The following is a 19,345-nucleotide window of genomic DNA, read 5'->3' on the forward strand; positions in this document are numbered from 1 at the left end:
AAAGAAGCCAACTGCAGAGGATCTCTCTTCTGGAGAAGGTGGTTCCTTACAGTTCACACCATCATGATTAATCTTTTAAGCTCCTAAGCTATTTTCCCTATCTCTTCTCTTTTTTTCCACCCACTGTTTACCACCTTTCTCATTAGCAGTCAAAAATGTTCCAGCTGGCAGGCAGGTACCAGCTGCTTCCCCCGCAGCAGCTAGGCAAGGACTGTCTGCTCTGCCCCTTGGTAGGGGACAGAGGCTGGAGGGCACCTGAGCACCCACCTCCCCTCTCTGTTTTGGCTGCAGCCGGGCGGGGGGGCTGAGCTGAGCATTCCCTGCAGCCAGGAGCAGAGGAGGGGACAATTGTGAATGCCTCATCCAGCACAGGAGGATGTGCTGGAGACACTGGAGCTCACAGGTGTAAGGTGGGCAGAAGCTCCCATCCTCTTGGCCTTAATAAACTTCCTTCAGTCCTGGCCCAGTTTTTACCAGTGTTCCCTGTGGGTTAGTGTTTAGCACATGCAAAAAGTTTAAAGGAAAAAGCACAAAGCGCTGTACTCAAGAGACCAAGCTGGGAAACCTTCACTGTAAGTGGGAAGGTCTGAAGGAGCTAAAGTGCTGGCACCACGGACAAAGGAAGACCTGGCTGGCTGTAGCCAAAGGCAGGCCACAATCACTCTGGACAGTCCCAAAGGTCTTCCTTCATGTTAACATGAAAATACCACGTCATCACACACACTCTGCTCATCATAAATCCCTCTCAATTAACTTTTCACATGTTGCCAAGGCCAGAGCAGTGCCACTATCTAATTGCAAATGCAGCTGTTCGTACTCATACCCGGGCATACAAGAAGGATTAAAGGTTTATCTTCCCAATACACAAATATGCCACCTTAAGCTCTGATGCAATAAGCCACTGCTGAGGTTAGCAGCTGCTGCTCAGAGCTTAGGGCCTGGTGTGCGTCACCACTGGAGTACAGCAGTGGGACAGGCAAGCAGTTAATGAGGTAGAACAGTGCAAATCAAAGAAAACAGTTGGGTCAACCACTCGCAATAGCTTCAGACAAAAGCGCCGTGGTGGGACTTCTTGTACATCCAGGGGCGCCTTATCATGAAGTTACCTGGGAGTTTCAATGGCAGAGGGCAGTCTGGAACTACAACATCTTCACAATGTACGAGATGTGTCAAGTATGGTTTTGCCCAGAAAAGCCCAATACACTTTTCAAACCTAGACAGTATTCACAGAGTTGTTTAAAAAAAGAAAAAAAAGCTTCCTTGTTTGATCCATTTTGTCTCTGTATCACGGCAAACCCTATCTATTTATTTTTATAATTTTTCATTCCCACTAGCTCTGCAAAGCCAGCTCAGTTCTGGGAGAACGAGCCGAATTCCATTCTGGCTCACATCTCAAACAGCATTGTTTATCCATGTCAGTCGCAAAGTCTTCATTGCAAACAGTGACAGATGAGTCAAAAAGCAGATGAGCAGTAATTAGAACAGAATGTTTTTGAAGTGGCAAATTCAGCAAACTTGGTCAGGAACCACTGAGGGACTCGGAAACCCTGCAGTGCCATTGCAGGGTGTCACTTTCAAGGCGAACTCAAGCAGACACGGAGACATCACTAGTTTCATGTGCAAAGTGTCTTTTACGTGGGTACCTGCTTTACCAGCACCCAACAACCTCAGCCAATAGCTTAAGACAGTAAAGTAGAATATCATTTCCCACTCAAAGCAAAGAGAGGCCGTGACAGACAGGATGTCATAACAACAATAGAACTCATGGTAACATGGGCACAATTTATACTGGATTGAAGTCAAGAGACCTATCGCTTCCCAGCTCCAATCCAGCTCAGCTGGTTACCTACACAAATTCTCCTGCTGTTAGAGAACTACTCAGTGACCATCCTCAGGAGATTCAACTACCCAGGAGTACAATGGTGTTCTGGGTCTGGCTGGGATGGAGTTAATTTCCCTCATAGCAGCCATGTGGCGCTGTGTTTTGGATTTGTGTCTAAATCAGTGTTGATAACACACTAGGGTTGTAGCAATAGCTGAGCAGTGCTTGCACAGCACTGAGGTTTTCTTCCCTGCTCTGTCCCTCCAGCGATAGGCCAGAGCTGGGCAAGAAGTGGGGAGGGGACAGAGCTGGGACAGCTGGCCAAAGGGGTATTCCACACCAGATGATGTCATGCTCAGAAATAAAAGATCAGGGAAAGGAGGAGGAAGGGAGGATGTTGTGTTTGTGGTGGTTGCCTTCCCAAGTAATCATTACTCACGCTGAAGCCCTGTTCTCCAGGAAGCAGGCTGGACATCTGCCTGCCACCAGGAAGCAGTGAATAAATGCCTTATTGCTTTGCTTGCATGCACAGCTTTGCTTCACTTGTTAAACTGTCTTTATCTCAACCTGTGAGCTTTTTTGCTTTTGCTCTTCTGATTTTTCTCCATAGTCCTGCAGGGAGGCAGGGGAGTGAGCAAACTACTGTGTGGGGGCTTAGTTGCTGCCTGGGACTGACCCACCACGTTTGGTCAAGCAGCTGCATCATTAAAATCCCCTCAGCCTCAGCAAGAGGCTGAAGTAGAAGGCAGAAGGTCCATCTCCTCTCACCTCTACACATTGTTTGCCCATGGCTCTGGACTGAAACAATGCTGGGGAAATACTGCTCAGAAATACTCCCTTAGCACATCACTCCGCTGCTCAGCATGAGGGCCAAGGGACCTGCTCGAGCTCAGAAAGGCCTATGCGCTCACACCACAAAGGTACACTCAGATCACAAACGCCACAAGAATGGACAGGGTACCAGAAGTCGTGGGAACTATCCTGTGATTTCAGTACCGCAGCAAGTTACAACACTTACGATTTTCTCAGCAGACAGTGAAGAACTCTCCTATCCTGGGTACAGAGGAGGTGCTGTGGGAAACCACTGGCTGACTGTGAGCCCTCAGCTGCTTTGGTATTCCTGCCTAGCACATTTAGAAGTGGGCAAATACATTCAGTTCAGCCCAGTTTTTTGTTAGTGGTGAATGCGCTAATGTTACTAGGATTACATACGTAGCAGTGGGCAGTTGAGGTACTTATGTCTGGGCAGCTTGGTTAACATGAAATGCATACTTCCATGCACAACCTGGCATTTTGCATTTTAACAAGGGTGAATTCTACTCAGATTAAAAGCTTCGCTCACCCTCCTCTCAGTGTGGCTGTGAGATGGCCCTCTATGCCAAGATCAGTGTAACTCTTACGATCACATTTTAAGAGCTCTAAACTCTAATGCTGTTCTTGCCTAAATGGAATAGAAAGGAAAAAAAATTCAAGCTCAGAAGCAGCAGCATTGTAGCAAATTCTGAGACAAAGAGTAGTGAAAAATAGTCCCATTTATTTGAAGATCTGTCAATAACAGGTACATATTAAGGAGCAAATCAAGTCCTAACACAAGTTGGAGTAAAAACAACGATTACTTCAAGGCTGAACTGGACCCTAGAAACATTCCTGTAAAAATCTGTGGCACTTCAGCTGCTTGCCTGGGGAATGTAGAGGACATTAACAAACAACAGACATTTTCATTTAAAAAAAAAGTTACATTTCTTCAACTCAGTTCTACTCTAATGTACAAAATGGAACAAGATGACTTAACTAAGTTGTTAGGAAAACTCTAAGAAGTGTTTTGCCAAGCCAATAGGGGAGTCTGTCAGTTGAGGTATAAGATTGTTTTTCTTCATTGGTTTGACTCATCTATTCTCCGCCGACAGAATGGACAACAATTATGCTGGAGTACAAGAAGCTCATAGTCTTCTGTGTGAAACATCTGTTAATTAGGAACAGATTTAGGGACAAGTTAGCCTGTGACTTGCTCAAAGAAAACACAAACTGAGTTCAACAGCTTCTCTATGGCACAGACATTCTGAAGCTACCATTACAAGAGAATCGGCCTCTTACTTTCAATTGCCTGAGAGAGCTATAGGCTGGAATAGAGCAGCAAGCATTTCACAGACCACTGCCATTACTGTTGAAGAGGCACAAACCAATTAATTACTTTTGCAGAAGGAAGGACAAAAATTAGACAGTTTCTGTGTAAGAAAACATGACTGACTTCCAGTATTTCAAAAAGCCATTCCTGAGAGGGGAAGGAGAGGGAGAGGGACTGAACCACAAACTAACTTAGTTACTGACTGATTTTCCCTGCTAGACCAGGCCGAAAGTCAGAGACAGAGCAAAAATAAATAAATACAAATCAGCATTCATTGTTCAGTCAAGGTTTGCTCGAGAGGCTCTGACTTGCTGTCAGTGCAACTTCTCAAATTCAGCTACCTCAAAGTTTTCAGAAGGCAGCTGGTCCTCTGTGCATCACAGCGCTTAGTTTTTGGTTTTCATTGCCTTCTCTGTCTCTGCATCATTCAGGAATTTGCTGAATACACTTTAAAGTATGTGGTTTCAATGATTAGAATTGTTTCAGCCATAGGGTTCTCAGTAGGGTGTTTTTGGTTTGTTTTTTTGGGTGGGTTTTTTTTTTTTGGTTGGTTGGGTTTTTTTCAAACCTCTCCATAAAAACACTACCTGAAAACATGATGGACACATGGTAATGGAGGCATCTGGTAGCAGGGAACGGTAGTACTGCCATCGCAATGGCTTTGGCCAGCGTTTAATCAGGACGTCCCTCCGGCTCATGGACTGGAGAACAGCACGATTCACAATCACTGGAACGAATTCTGAGCCTCCTTGCTGCAGGGGAGCAGGTTTAGGAAGAACTACTGTTACCAACTGCAAAGCCCTTTGAGGATTAATAAGATGTTGTAAGAAGCAAAGTGAAATTCAGTAGAAGAAGCTAATATAGAATTGGCCTGAGACTAGTCCCACCATACTCACTGTGAGTTTTATCAATACCTTCAGCGACAGTAGCATTCAGCCATATCTCTAACTTGGTTTCAGTGAGCTACCATTATTCACTTTAACACAATTCCTTGTAAATAACACCCATGCCCACAGCCTTTATTAAAACCTCACAGTAACAACTGTTTTATAGGTATACCGCTTAGACACAGAAATAGCCTGGGGGACAGTCCCATTGTATCATTTTATGATGATAAAACCGAATTCCAGGAACGTTTACTTTAATATCTTTGTTGTTTTGAGGTTTTTGGGTTTTTTGGAGGGTTTTTGTTTGTTTGGTTGTTTTTTTAAGAAAGGAGTTAAATGGCAAATCCCTTTCTGTCCCAAGTGCCATCCCTCTCTTCCAGTCCCCTGCTTTGTATCTCTCTTGTGGTAGTCTCTGCAACACATTCACACCAGAAGAGCAGCATGGATTCCAAGTTAAAATTTTCTATTCATTTCTATTGTTAACAAGGAAGAAACAACTGGAAGATACAGGTAAGGCTCTTACCTCAAAGCTCAGTTTTGCTGTAAAGGGATCATCATCTTCAATAATATCTGTATTGTCATCAAGCCTCAAACTCTGTGCATCTAGATGCATTTCTTAAGGAAGAAAAAGAGTTCCTATAAAATTATCTGTTCTCACAGCAGCTAGCACTCACAGAATAAATATGAAAACATACCAGCAGGACTGGTACCCTTGTTGCTCCAGAGTATTCTCAAACTGCTACAGTGCCTAGTTTATTGTAGAAAGTACTAGAGAAGGGCTTGCTGTGATTCACAGTGACTGGGGAAATTTATCATGCGGTACGGCAAAACTGACCACAACCAAGTATGACATCAGCTCTGCCTTCTTCCCCTCTCTGCCCCCTTCTGACAGATGACAAAAAGCAAATGAAGCAACCTATTTAAATTATATTTTTGAGCAGCTTTAGTAACAGTTTGTGTTTTCTTGTGCACTACTCTGCACTAATATTATATGGCCTCCACAGCAACTGGGAGCTCTGGATGCCAAAGCATTACAAAACAGATTCCAACAGGAATGGTTATGAAGAAAGTCCATGCTGGTTTCCCTTGGCTAAGAGAAGGCAGCCTCTAGAGCAAGCTGTTAGGGGAAGTGAGTAACACACTTCAGATTCTCCCCATTCTTTACAGAAAGTGGTTAAAACAGAATAGGTAAAGCATGGCATTCCATTGTTAAAAGGAAATGTTTCACATGATTAGAAAGAAATTGTTCTGATGAAAAAGCTTTATGAAAATATTAGGTTTAGTGTAACAACCAAAGTGATGTTTTAACTAACTTGAAAAAGAAACATGATGCAATTGTACTTACATCAGTCATATGACAAAAAAAAATGTTAAACCTAATGGGGGCAAAAAAAAATTTTTTTTCAAAATTGTTGCTTTTTTCCCCCTAAGAAAAGAACTGGAAACCAATTTTAATCAAAAGGATACGGTCACTCATCATCTCTTGCCATTTATTCTCTCTTTTATTCAATCTTGGAACTTCAAGATCAATGAGAGCTACAGCTTCTTCATCTGTGATGCCATCTTCCAAATAGAACTCAACCAGATGCAGTACTTCTAAAGGAGTGTGAAAAGCAAGGAGCATTTGACCTGCAAGAACTCAGAAAATGCCTCCTAGAAGATACTGTGCCCCTTAAGAAATGAACACCCTCTGGCTTCTATGATGGCAGTGTTCTGCCCACATGTTCTTATGAAGCAAGTTAAATAAAATTAAACCAAAACCCCCCTCAACTTCTCAAAGGATTTCATCTGTGTTAATGAAACACTTCATACATTCAGTGTCTCATAATAAAGCAATGCTTTACTGCTGCTGCTATCTTGCAATGAAATCAAACAATCCCTGGGACAAGACGCAAGCACTTAGTCAAATCTAACATTAAAAGGAAAGATTTGTTTGGCCAAACAACACTGCAGAGAGAACAAATTAAGTATTAACCTACTAGGTTCATTTAACATTTATCTACTTGAAAAACACAACCAAATGCGATATTCCAACGCACCATAGGAGGAAGCGGAGAAGACGAAAGGTTGTCTGCAGTTAATGCAGACGTTCCCCAAGTTATTTAGCAAAGGATTGTTGGTAGAGCACCTATAACACAAGGGCACAAGCTCCTGCAAAGACACATACAGAGCAAAGTAATCATAAACAGATCAGCACATCCTGAACTCTTTCTTTTCAATTAAATATGGGCTCCCAGGGTTTATACCACTGATACTACATCAGTGCTAATCTGGAGAAATACTGCTGTGAAATCAGATCCTTAAACATCTGAAAATGCTTTCCCTTTTTAATAAAACAGCAAGTTCTCACATTAAAAATAGCTGTCTTCACCATTCTAATAATTAATTTTTCACCTTGCCTTGGCAGTAACAGAAGCAGAATTCTGCATCAAATACACAGTGACAAAAGAAGTTGAAAAGAAGGTTATCGAAGCAAAGTTTTTTGCTCTAAGGTTTGATCAAATTTAAGTTCTCCAATTAATTCATCTCTCTTCAAGAGCACAGTTATTTTAGGCAGTTCTTAAGATTGTGTTTCTATTATTTCAGGTGGCCAGGTGCATGTTCACTTGCACAATGCAATTTATTTTTAGTGAGTACTCCATGAGACATGGCTTTATAGAACACTGCAGAAAGTCAGACTTCAGTTAAAGAAGAAAAGGTGTTAAAATAAGACTTAAGGAAGGAAGGTCATTCAAGGGATAGGAGGAGGAGGAAAGGAGTGCTAGGAGTGGGACAAATGAAAGTGACCTCCAGCTGGACAGTGAGACAAAGACTGTGGAGTAATTGCATGTGGATCAGAAAGAAAAAGGCTTGAAAGAATTAACAGGCAGAGAGGAAGGTAGATGCAAGACAGGAGAGGGAGGATGGAAGCTGCCCATAAAGAAAGGACTGATTTTAATTTGTTCTCAGGAGCAAAAGGAAGTCTGACCTGAATAATAATAATAAAAGGACTGTCTTCCCAGCAGAAATATAATTCTATCACAGAGCTATGCATAATATATTTCAGATTTTTTGTTGTGCACAGAGCAACTCAGATTCTTGGATTAGGCCACATATTAATGATTAACATGAAACACATTACAACTTACTTCGCTGTCATGGAATGGCTTGGATCGGATTGTCAGGCTGCCCAGCTCAATTGATTTCTGGAACCTAGCTGGGATCTGCAGTCCCTGTAACTTGTCATAGGCATGACGAGCCAGTTTATATGCACCAAGAGCTTTACTCTGTTTTGCCAGGGCAAATAATGTATTGCTATAATTTAATTAAGGAATAAAAATACATATGGCATTTCAGAAAAACTGCAATACTCTTTCTAATAAGAGAAGTTGGGCAATGAAGCACATCCAACACCAGTACTTTAAACAGGCTTTAACAAGAGAAATCTATTTACACAACTCCATTTAAAAACGAGTGCGAAAGGACTATCAAAATGTCTGTGGGCAATTATTAGCAAAGTAAGGAATTGACCCTACATAAACATTGCTTTAGTTAAATATTCTGACTCCGTTTACAAAATTTCAGTAATTTTAGAGCGAATGGATTTCCCCCAACCAAAAAAAAAAATCTTACAACACCAGCAACCCACTGACACCAACTAAATACACATCATCTTATTGGAAATAAAGCATATGTTCTGTGTCATTGACCAAGGGTTGTCTTTCCCTTTCAGCAGAGTATAACAGTAACTGCTGTTTAGAAAGCTACTGATCACAAGACACATTATGAAAGATTATACATTTATAAGTGAGGAAGTTATGAAAAGGAAAGCTAACATCCCATCCAAAGCCATAAATGAAGTGAAAAGGAGAAAATCAGGCCTCCCTGTGGCATCCAGCAACCCTTGCTATCTTTTACAGACAGGTGCATTTCCACAGGGTTCACACAGACCGTTTATGAAGTACTCTCCAAAGATGCAATATGCACTAACAAAGCTGTGCAAATGTTAGCCTGACAGACACTACACAGCTATACCAGCCTCATGCGAAGCAAACGCTCCTGGTTCCCCCCCCCTCCTGTCTCAGTTCAGTCTCCTTGTAACAACACTGTCAAGATTCAGAGCCAACATCCTGTTCCAGTGACTGGTATTCTAGAACTTGCTTCTCTGACAAAGGTGATACACCAGACTGGGTGGGTGGTTTTGAGAATTACATGTTAGCCGATTTGTACAGCTCTCCAAAACTATTTAAAAAAAAAGGTAGCGCAGTTAAACACATAATGGCATACAATGGTTTGAAGATGCTGATTATTTCCTTAGGGACAAAAGTCAGTTTCCATTAACTATAACCAACAGCTGAAACCGAAGATACCCTAGAGGAGATAGCTGCATTGTGGATCAACATCAATTATTTCTTTCATGTATCTCACAAGATAACTTCTCGATTTTGTACTGTATTGGAAGGATACACTTTTGAGATCCCCAAAGGAGTCTCCTTTGTTAAGCTGTGAAGCAGAAACCTGGAAATATTGAAGAGGGTTTCAGGCAAGTGGAAACTGAAAGGCTCCTCCTGCAGTATTAAACATACAGACACATATTTCTAAGCTGGAAAACCAACAACTCATATCGCTAAGCATCACAGCACTAGGCATCTCAAGTACTGTGTTTTTTTCATACAGTTGCAAAAAGAAGAGGTGCTGACAGAATATAGCAAGTGGATTTTGCATGTCTTTATCACCAAAGCTCATGTCTGCTACATGCAGAAAAAGAGAGAGAGATACGTGTACCTAAACCAGACTCTTTAACACACTATTTAAAAACAAGGACAGACTGGCCAGCAATAGTGTAGTCTCCAGCACTTGTAAGGTCTGAAATAGTCTGACCAGCAAAGACCTCCATAGCACAGTCTTCTTTTGGGCAAGGGCACAGATAAGGGTTCTCAAATGTGTTACAACAGATATTTTCACCAGCAGTGGCAGCAACATTGCTACAATTGCTGGAAATCGCAGGAGCTCCTCACTCATGATTGCTTATCATTTTGGGGTAGTTTACACACATCACTACTGTTACACGTACCACACTGTGGGAATCCCTAAGCTAGGGTGCCTTCTGTTCAATCTTGTTTTCCCATGATTAAAGGAAAAGCTGACTGTAGCCTGTGTGGGACCAGAGGCTCAGGTCACTGTGGAACAAAACCGATAAAACTAGCAAAAAAGGGCTGAGGGTGGGAAGTCAGTCATCGTCACATCATCTACTCACACTAAGACAAGCACAGATCTGCTAAAACTGCAATGCAGTTTTTAGGAACTGAGACAACAGAAGTTCTTGTACAGTACAGCAGAAGGCTGTATAATAAAATAAAATAAAGTTACTATACAGTATCACTAATCTACACCCTATTTAAATGCCTGAAAAGTAATTAATTATTCCTAGTTATTTCTGGACTCCCTAAAGAAAAATGCTCAGGAAGCATAAATACACAACTTCTAAAGTGAATATCTTACAGTGTATCTTTGAATAGAGTGATAGACATGGTAAACTTCTGCCAAATGCTGGAAGTGATGAAACTTCTGTAACATTTCAGTCTTCTGTTGTTCATTCTCTGCGGGAGGCAAAGGCATTAGTGTAAGTCTCCAAAATGAGTCTATGAGACTCAGCTGGAAGAAAACAGCATATTATGATTTTTAGCGCCAGTACTTCCAAAAGAGGTATGTACCAGTTCAACTGTGTCCCATCTACCTGTGCAAACCACACATTACACAGACTTGCCGTTTTTCTGAGGAAATTTCTGGTCTAAAACAAGCATGGTAAAACACAAAACGGTTGAGGCAATGGTTTTAACATAGCTAGAGGCTATAGCTTAAAGGTAGAAAACAGTAGGTGTGCATCACTGGAAACCTCATCCTTAACTTCAGAGTTTACAAATAAAATTAGTTTTGAAACATTTGTTTCATAAATACTAAATACACTAGTAAACCACTTGGAAAAGTTTACTTCTCTATAAAATACCTGAAGGGTAACAGATGAGCACTATCATGCATCAGCTGAACAACAAAAAAAAAGTAGTTATAGCACCAGGCAAAAGGCATTATTAATCTTTAGTATTCATTATTACTAAATTACACCTATTAATTACTGGCTCCACCTCTCTCCCAGTCAAATACATTCAGAAGACAAGACGTTAGCTAATGAACAATCAGTTTTACCGCTGTTGGCACAAATAATTTGTAAAGTACGTCTCCAACCTATGTTCAAATACTAGATGTATCTTACACTCCAACATCATCTTTTATTTACTAGTACGTTAACCATCCTATCACTTCTCCAGTTAACGTGTGTTGTGGGAAGGTACTTGAGGATGCATGGTCCCAGGAGACATGATTTTGATTCTAGTCAGATTTCAGAAGGAGGCCTAAGCATGCTGATGTTGCTGTTTTGCTTATTTGTTTTAAATAAGCACATGGGAAATTGAGGGGAACTACAAAAATAGCACAAGCCAGAGTTATGCACAGCATTAAAAAAAACAAAACAAAGCCACACAACAGTGAAGTAGTTGCAGCAATGCTATCACAATTCAGTAATTGTTCGTCTACATGCACAAGAAAGTAACAAATATAAGCTTCCTTTCAGTTACTTACCTTGGGCTATATCTAAACACTGCATGGAAAGCATCCAATAATAATAGGCTGCATCGTTAAATCGGCTTTCAACCACAGCATTGTGCGTTAGCTGCTCCAGCACTCTTACCGCTTCACTCTGCCTGCCAGCCTTGTGAAATGCTACAAAGAAGGCCAAAACAAAGAGGATTTTACAGTGTGATCATATCAATTAACTGAAATTAATGTTTTTAAATTAAGAGCAGTCTATTCAGCCAATATCAAATAGTCTATCCAGGGCAGGATAAAAAGGATTATACACTGCTATTTTTCTCCTTGAAAGCAGCAACACTAATGGAACATGAGAAGCATCTGTAGGTATTTTGTGGCTTTTGCACTGCCTCAGCAGCTCTTGAGCTTACAGATTTTGTACAATGCTGGTTGCTTTTTTTAAATATAGAAAAGAGCAAAAATGCTATCATGATTAGATCTTTATACAAACAATGGCAGTCTCTAAACACTGCAAATCACAACTTCATTCAAAAGTACAATAAATTAATGTTTGAAGTTAGTGGTCTGGTTTCTAATGCTGAATATTTTGAAAGAGTACAGCATTTACTATATCATTCTATCATTTATTAACAGCATTTCTTTATTTGATGCTCAGAAGCCCGTATAAAGTAAGATCCTGAATTCTTACTTGGTAAACATGCATTTGGCAAACAGAGCCTTCACATAGAGTAATGGGGATAGGGGGACGGGACATTAACCCCCAAAAACCCAACCCCACAGCACAATGGCCTCCTGACTTCAGCTAGCTCAGATATAACCAAATTCTCACATAGCTAGGCAATGATCTCTAGCTCACCCAATTCTGGGGCATTTATATTTGCTGAGCCACAGCAGAATAGAGCTTTGCGGAACAAACTGGGAACAATGTACCTATATTCAGAGTACTATGTATAAACTACCAAACTGCCCTAAAACCAGGTGCCAAGACACACAAACTAGTTTTATGTGGAGACAGATCATGTCTGGCATGTTCACCAGCTTGGCCCTTATAAGCAAATGCAATTACACACTTAGATTCGAGCTGGCTCTGGAAACAACAGATGCAACAGTCACATGGAGCTGCACCTGAGAAGAGTATCTATACTAAAAACATGTTGGCTCCACATGGAGCTTGCTTCAACATCTCCTTGTCCCTGGAACAGTTTATGAATTAAATTTTGAAGCCTGTCTACATGATGGAAGGTTGACAGTTCTCTTTAAAGGTAATTTTATAAGCCTAACGAAATACATGAAAATTCTTAAAGAAACAGGAAAATTTTACTTGTACAAACCCATCATTACCTAAATATAAGGAAAAACTATGCTTTCCACTCAGGTTAAGGCAGCTGCCATATTTTGAATTCTATTGTGCTAAAAATATTAATACAGACAGTTCAGCTTATTGCCAAATACTGTTGTCGTGTGCCACACTCAGATATACAACGAGATGGGAAATCTGGACCTGTATTTAGATGCCATCATTTTTGATAGATCCATCACATTTTCTTACCAAATAAGGAGACCTCCAGCTACTTTAAGACTGGCATGAAAACACAGGTTCTATTTGGTTTTGAATCCCACTAATGAGAAACTCTCCAGGGCAGATGGTGGATATTCTGTATTGGAAAAGTCTGGCATACATTTTGAGTGACCAGTGATCTGTCAGTGACACTCTTACCTTTTTGGGCTTCTTCAAATCTATCATTCTCTGCTAGCCACTGAGCATAAGGGACATAGACATCATCTTTGAATTCAGGATGCTTTTCACTCAAAGCAAATGCCTGAGGTAAATAAAAAAAAATAATCATTTTTAGAATACTGCATGGTTTAAACAGTTAAAGGGTTTAGAATATTCCATGGGATCAGTCCTTTAGCTCTAAGTAAATTCAAAATAAAAATACATACACAGAATAAAGAGTGCAATCCATATTTTCTCCAGTATGAAACTAATGTATTTTAAAATAAAAAGCAATCAACAACAAAAGAAAAGCAGCTAAGCATAGTAATGGTCTGGTTATTGAATCAGGGAAACTTGAAAGTGATTATCGAAGAAAATTTAGTAGATTTCACAGCAAAAGACAAAAAATATTTTTATTTTTACTGAATATCTCTTCTAAAGAAATTGAACTAACACTGTAAATGCAGTTTAGATTCACTTTCTAAACTCACCAACTAGTCAACAAAGGACTAAGTCTACAGTTTTCCAAAGCACTGATATAACTGGGGATGGAGTTTGTCAATTCCAGCAGCACTTTGAAAACATTTCCTTAAGAAACTACTATCAAAAACTTAATGTGAAGAAACATGAACAAAATTAATGGTGACCCCAACTATGAAGTGGGTGGTACCAGCAGATCTGTGTTTTTATGGAAAAACCCAGTGAAGTCAGAACTTTACCTAATCAAAATCATAAATCCAGTTATAGAGTGGGGTCCACACTAATACAGCACACATTCATCAGATCTAAATTATGTATATGGTGTTTTCACTCAGGTGTGTCCAAGTTATAAATAATACAGTATAAAGCAGAATTTGCCATGATTTAATTACTGTGTATTCTTTCTGATGGACTAGAAGCATGCCATGGATTATCATAGGAAGTGGGCAATTATAACTCAACAGGCAAAAAAGGTGCTCAGAAGTGAGACCAAGAAAAATTCAGCCAGGAAACTAAAAAAAACCCAAACAAAACCAACCAAACAAAAACCCACCACCAAACAAACACCGAACGTACAAAATTAACTTAAATACTCTGAATCGCATTGTACAGAAGCCTCCCTCCCTGCGTCTCCCTTCACTACAGTGGTGGGGGAGGCAGACATTTGTCTCCCTTTCTTGCAACCAGGGACAATAAGAAGTAGTGGTTTTAAACACAGAAATCAAGGGCACACTTACTTCTTCCCAGCGATGAGTCTCCACGTGGAGATGGACCAATGCTTTCAGGTCACCAACCTTCATGTAGGTTTCTGCTGCATAGCCAGGGTTATCAAGTTTCTTAAAATAGAAGGCACATTTTGACAAAGGCTCACGCTCAGCTTTATCCAGTTTTCGAGCAATTTCAATTAACCTAGACCCAGTAAAAAGAAGCCAGATATTTCAGGTTCTGCCTTGTTGTTTTGCCTTTGTGTTTAATTATTGTAATGACTTTACCTTTAATCAGTTATTATTTAATAAATATGATAATAGTAGTACCATGCAACACTGTTTAAACAGTTTTCAGTAAATATTCCAAATTCTTTTTTTACCTTTTACAAACTTGAAACCTGTTCTTTCAATCTCTACTCATACATGCAATCCTGTTTCTCAGACTCTTTGCATATTCATGAAGATGGAGGGAGGGAGTAGGTCCTACATGACTAAGTGACATGGGACATACTTCCTCAACCCTGACCTAAACAAAAGACCCTGAATAAACATTACTCTATTTGCCACACAGCAAAACTGAGGCAAGGGACAGCCAAGTGACCTGTCCAAGACGTTATGGCAACTCAGCTATCGACCCAAAGTGTCACCTATTGCAAATCAAGGAGAATTTGACCAGTGACAGGAGTAGCCCCAGAATTCCTAGGGCTTCTGTGATCTAGTTGTCTTCTCTACTCACTAGATGGTTATCCGTAACAGCTTAAAACAACAGAAACAGGCTATCACATATAAGCACTACTGTGATTACTCTGAAAAGCTTAAGGCATGCATATTTTAGAAGACAGTCTCATGCTACAGATGAACCCATTCATACTCCTTGCTGTTGTAATGCATTTGTTTTCATAACATATTTATGTCCCTACCCTCTAAACATATGTAACTTTTAAAACATTTTTAACTGTAGATGATGTGCTTCAAATACTCAATTTGATATAAACAAAGGCACATATTAAACAAGCTTTGTCTTACTTCAAAATTATTCAGAATTCATAATAACTCATTTGAGTTTTTATTATATATTATCTCTGAGATGGAACTAAAACCTACATATCAACCCAGCCATGGTCCCCACTGATTTCTATGGCCTTCATGTGCTCGCCTGCAGACAGGTACATCTCCACTGCTGCTTTTGGTTCATTGATATTCTTAGCCCAATCTGCTTGTTTTTTTATTAGCATCTTTGTGTCTTTGGGGTCTCCAGATCCCAGAAAATCCTGAAATAGTGCAATACAAAAGTTTGCATTACCTTCTAGCCACAAACATTGTTACAGTCCAAATTCTAAAATACATAAAGACTTTTTAAATGAATATCGTTATGACTCCTAAGAAAAGAAATATTGCATACAGAGCAACATGAACTGATCCAGCCTTCAGCCAGTAATCATCAAGGCCCAATGTTTGGTAGGAAACAATGGCAAATCTCCTGTTCAGATAGTTTTCAATTAAAAGAAAAAAGGTGGGAGATTCTGCGAGTGCCAGGAGAAGGACAATGCAGATGCCTCAGAGGTAATCAATATATCCCCACTTGATTTCTTGGGAAGCTTGCTCTCTGTTGATCCTGTTTAAGTGGATACAAATTATGATTCCTGCATGCTTTTCAGGAACATGCCTTTCCAAAACAAAACAATACTAATCTCAAGAACTGTAATAGATCAATTCCAAGTTTCATATTTTCTTTTGCAAGCCAAGAAGGTACAGCTTCATTCTCAAACATGAGCTAGCCCCACCCCATCCTTAGGTAACAATAGTATACCCACTTAATCACATGTTAGTATCAGGATGCCTAGCCACAAATCCATTAAAGGCTGAAATTTCATTTTCTGCAAAGACACTTGATAATTATATTGCAATATATCAAAAAAGTTCTTCTGTAAGGATGGAATGACAGCTGCTCAAAAGTGAGAGTGACTCTGAACTGGTTGGACTTCTGCAAGGAATGCAAACACCAAACCTGGATGCTGTGATGATGACCATTTTGACCATTTTGGAAATATTTCTAATAGTTTGCTCAGCTTCTTCTGCCAATACCAAAGCCCTGGCACCATATGGTTCACATCTGCCAACATCATGTGCCAGTGGGGGGGGGGGAAGGAAAGAAAAAAAAAAGTACTTCAACACCAGAAGATCGCTTGAGGGCAGTTTTGTCTGTTAACAGAACAGACTACTGTCCATTAAAACAGCTTCTATCAAATGAAAAATCAGAACAAAGGAGAAACGGAAAGGCAAGAAGAGAGTGGAAAATCACCTTATCCTCTGTGTTTCTGGTAAATTCTGGTTCAGATTTAAAAAACAAAACAAAACAAACAAGAGAAAAAGAAACCATAAAAAGCACCCACACAACAGATCTGTTCCACTACCACAATTCAGCAGTTTTCCTGATGCAGCCAGTTGACAGGTACAGAACTATATGCCATCTCTATGTCAGCTCTTAAATGAGCTCCATATAGGATTTTGCTCTAGCATTATCTACTGCAACACAGCCCTGATTCAACTGAATAACTATAAGGATGTCATGATACGTCTTTGAATAGGAAAAACTGAAGCGAAGAATCAAGTTGAACAGTATCTTTGACACAACTTGTTTGCCAGCTTAGGTCACCAAAATAACTCTAAAAATCAAAAGCTCTGCTTCTTACAGTATAAAGAGTTTTTTGTGAGTTCTCAGTAATTTGTGATCTGGTACTGTGATAACAAGCCTATGACCAGATATCAAAGGACTTCCTGACCTCTGCCTCCAGTCTGGACTCTCTAGCCAGAGCTAATCAAAGTCAAGCACAAGAAATCAGATTCTGTAAGGGTCCCTTTACATAATTCTGGCAGCATTAAAACACCACCACCACCACCAGCAACTACAACAAAAACCCAACACAAAAACACCCCCCCCCCCCCCCCCCCATATATCTTTCCTTGGAAAAATAACTGGCAAACAAGGGGGGTTTAAATATTCCTCCATGTACTGTGCACTCCCTGCACAGAAAGCTTCCTTCATATGCTATGAAGTACCTTTAATTTCCTCTGCATGGAGTTACTTTCAAGGACAGGAGACACAAGACCTTTTGCTCTCTGCTAGTTAAATATAGACATGACTACAGCCAAGAATTAAAAGATTCTTATGAAGACTTATGGGAAAATTTTCATCTATGAATTACATTTATGTTCAAGAGGAGCCAAAACACTGAAGCTAACAAAGACTCATCAGCCAAAAATAGTGGAAGTCAGACTTACATCAGCAAAGCCCCAAAGTATTTATATTAAGCTCTTGGAAAAAAAAAAAAGATTTCTCTGTAGCACACAGAGTTTGTGGAATCTATGCTAAAACAGTCGATATGCATGTCATGGTAAAGTCTTTGTCCTGTATTGGGCAGAACAAGGCTCTGACGAGTGATGAATGAGACTAAACAGCACATGCATTCTCAGGGATTTTGATAAGAAAACACCATAGAGGACTTAAAAGCCAAGTAATGCTTTCTTATCACCATATAAAAACATCACTTTTTAAAACCATATTCAATTTATTTCTACATGAAAACAAAGTTTAAAAAAAAGCCAAGACATATTGAATCTTTGGAAGAAAATTCTCCAGTAAATAAAAATATACTTGGTTAGTATATTATACACTTTATAAAATACAGTAATATAGAACTAACATACCTATTTAAGTTCAAACTCTGAAAGAAAAATATTTTTATTATAATACAGAAGTGAATTAAACGCATGGTGTGCTCACCTCCACTTCACATGTCTACTACCTTCTTATCTTTGGAAGACAGAAAAATAAAAAGGGACTCTTGAGCAAGATAATGGGGAAGAACCAGTCATAAAAATGAAATACTAAGTTTTTTAAAAAAAGGAAAATTACTATGAATACTACTATATAATCACAATGAAAGAGTTTCCTTTGGTGGTGACCAACAAAAAAGTCCACTGAAAAGCCATGAATTCCATGGACACATTTGAGACTACTACACAAAACAATCTGCTACCTCAATAGAAGACTCTGAAGAAAAAGGCTACCATTACATCTACGCGCAGAAAATAACCATTTTCCCCCTTATAAGCCAAATGAACTTCAACCAATTAACTGAGAAAATAAAGTTGGAATTCAAAGCCCGCATTTCATCCTTTTGTAGGATTGTACTTTGAAAACAGTTACAGGTACATAAATATTTCTGCATTTAAATATTGAGCTGCAAACTATTACCTTTGCATAGTCAAACATGCGTAAATCAGAGTACATATCGAGAGCTAGGTTTTCATGTCCACTCTTTTTGTACAACTTTGCTGCCTCATGGAATTTTCCCTGGTAGGCATAAACATCTGCTAGGAACAGTTCATTGTTGTTCTCTCCATGCTTCTTCCGCTCCTGGGGAAGAAAAAAAAAAAAAGGCAAAAAAAAAGAAAGAGATGCAGAAAATATTCTAGATCATCAGGACCTAGGTGAGAAATAGCCATTGAAGAATTAGATTTTCAGGCTTAGATTTTAACTGTTAATAAAAACCTGTAACAGGATATCCTAATTATGCCTCTCCTACATTTCTGGTGAATTTATAATTAAAGGATTAAATCCCTTCTTAATTAAAATTAGGAAGAACAAAATTAAATGTCACTATACAAACCGAAGTAATGAAAAAATCATTTCTCTGGATTTCGCACAGGAAAATGAACACACGCTATCATTATGCTATGCTATTTTAAAAAAGGCATCTGATGGGTTCCTCATTTTCTCCTGTAGAAACTCACTAGCATATAATTTGGCTACATTAACAATATGTGCGGGTAGGATGACAAACATGAAAATAATAGCTAGCAATAAGCAGATTCAAAAAGTATGTTAACCTGCCTCTGAATAAAAAAACAGTGTCACCACCACTGTCCCCACATACAAGAGCTCCTAATTTCAGGTAGGCAGCAGTCACTTCCAGCCCACCTCATAGGGAAATACATAGATGTGAATTGAATTTAAAA

The 19,345-nt window shown here is 39.5% G+C and overlaps 1 protein-coding gene across 3 annotated transcripts in view; it reads right to left on the bottom strand.

Moving 5' to 3' along the window:
* Positions 1 to 3,336: 3,336 nt before the first annotated feature.
* IFT122 (intraflagellar transport 122) overlaps positions 3,337 to 19,345 on the bottom strand; it is a 33,714-nt gene continuing 17,705 nt past the window's right edge. For all 3 annotated transcript variants that reach the window (XM_069811740.1, XM_069811742.1, XM_069811741.1), the window contains 13 exons: positions 18,582 to 18,743; positions 15,428 to 15,594; positions 14,354 to 14,525; positions 13,137 to 13,239; positions 11,450 to 11,590; positions 10,316 to 10,413; positions 9,281 to 9,381; positions 7,963 to 8,128; positions 6,874 to 6,985; positions 6,302 to 6,430; positions 5,358 to 5,437; positions 4,535 to 4,699; positions 3,337 to 3,785 (listed from right to left, as the gene is read on the bottom strand). In XM_069811740.1, coding sequence (XP_069667841.1) covers positions 3,696 to 3,785; positions 4,535 to 4,699; positions 5,358 to 5,437; positions 6,302 to 6,430; positions 6,874 to 6,985; positions 7,963 to 8,128; positions 9,281 to 9,381; positions 10,316 to 10,413; positions 11,450 to 11,590; positions 13,137 to 13,239; positions 14,354 to 14,525; positions 15,428 to 15,594; positions 18,582 to 18,743 — 1,686 coding nt within the window. In that variant the 3' untranslated portion in view covers positions 3,337 to 3,695. The remainder of the gene's footprint in view (positions 3,786 to 4,534; positions 4,700 to 5,357; positions 5,438 to 6,301; positions 6,431 to 6,873; positions 6,986 to 7,962; positions 8,129 to 9,280; positions 9,382 to 10,315; positions 10,414 to 11,449; positions 11,591 to 13,136; positions 13,240 to 14,353; positions 14,526 to 15,427; positions 15,595 to 18,581; positions 18,744 to 19,345) is intronic.

Source organism: Haliaeetus albicilla, chromosome 24, assembly GCF_947461875.1.
Source record: "Haliaeetus albicilla chromosome 24, bHalAlb1.1, whole genome shotgun sequence".
NCBI classification, from domain to species: Eukaryota; Metazoa; Chordata; class Aves; order Accipitriformes; family Accipitridae; genus Haliaeetus; species Haliaeetus albicilla.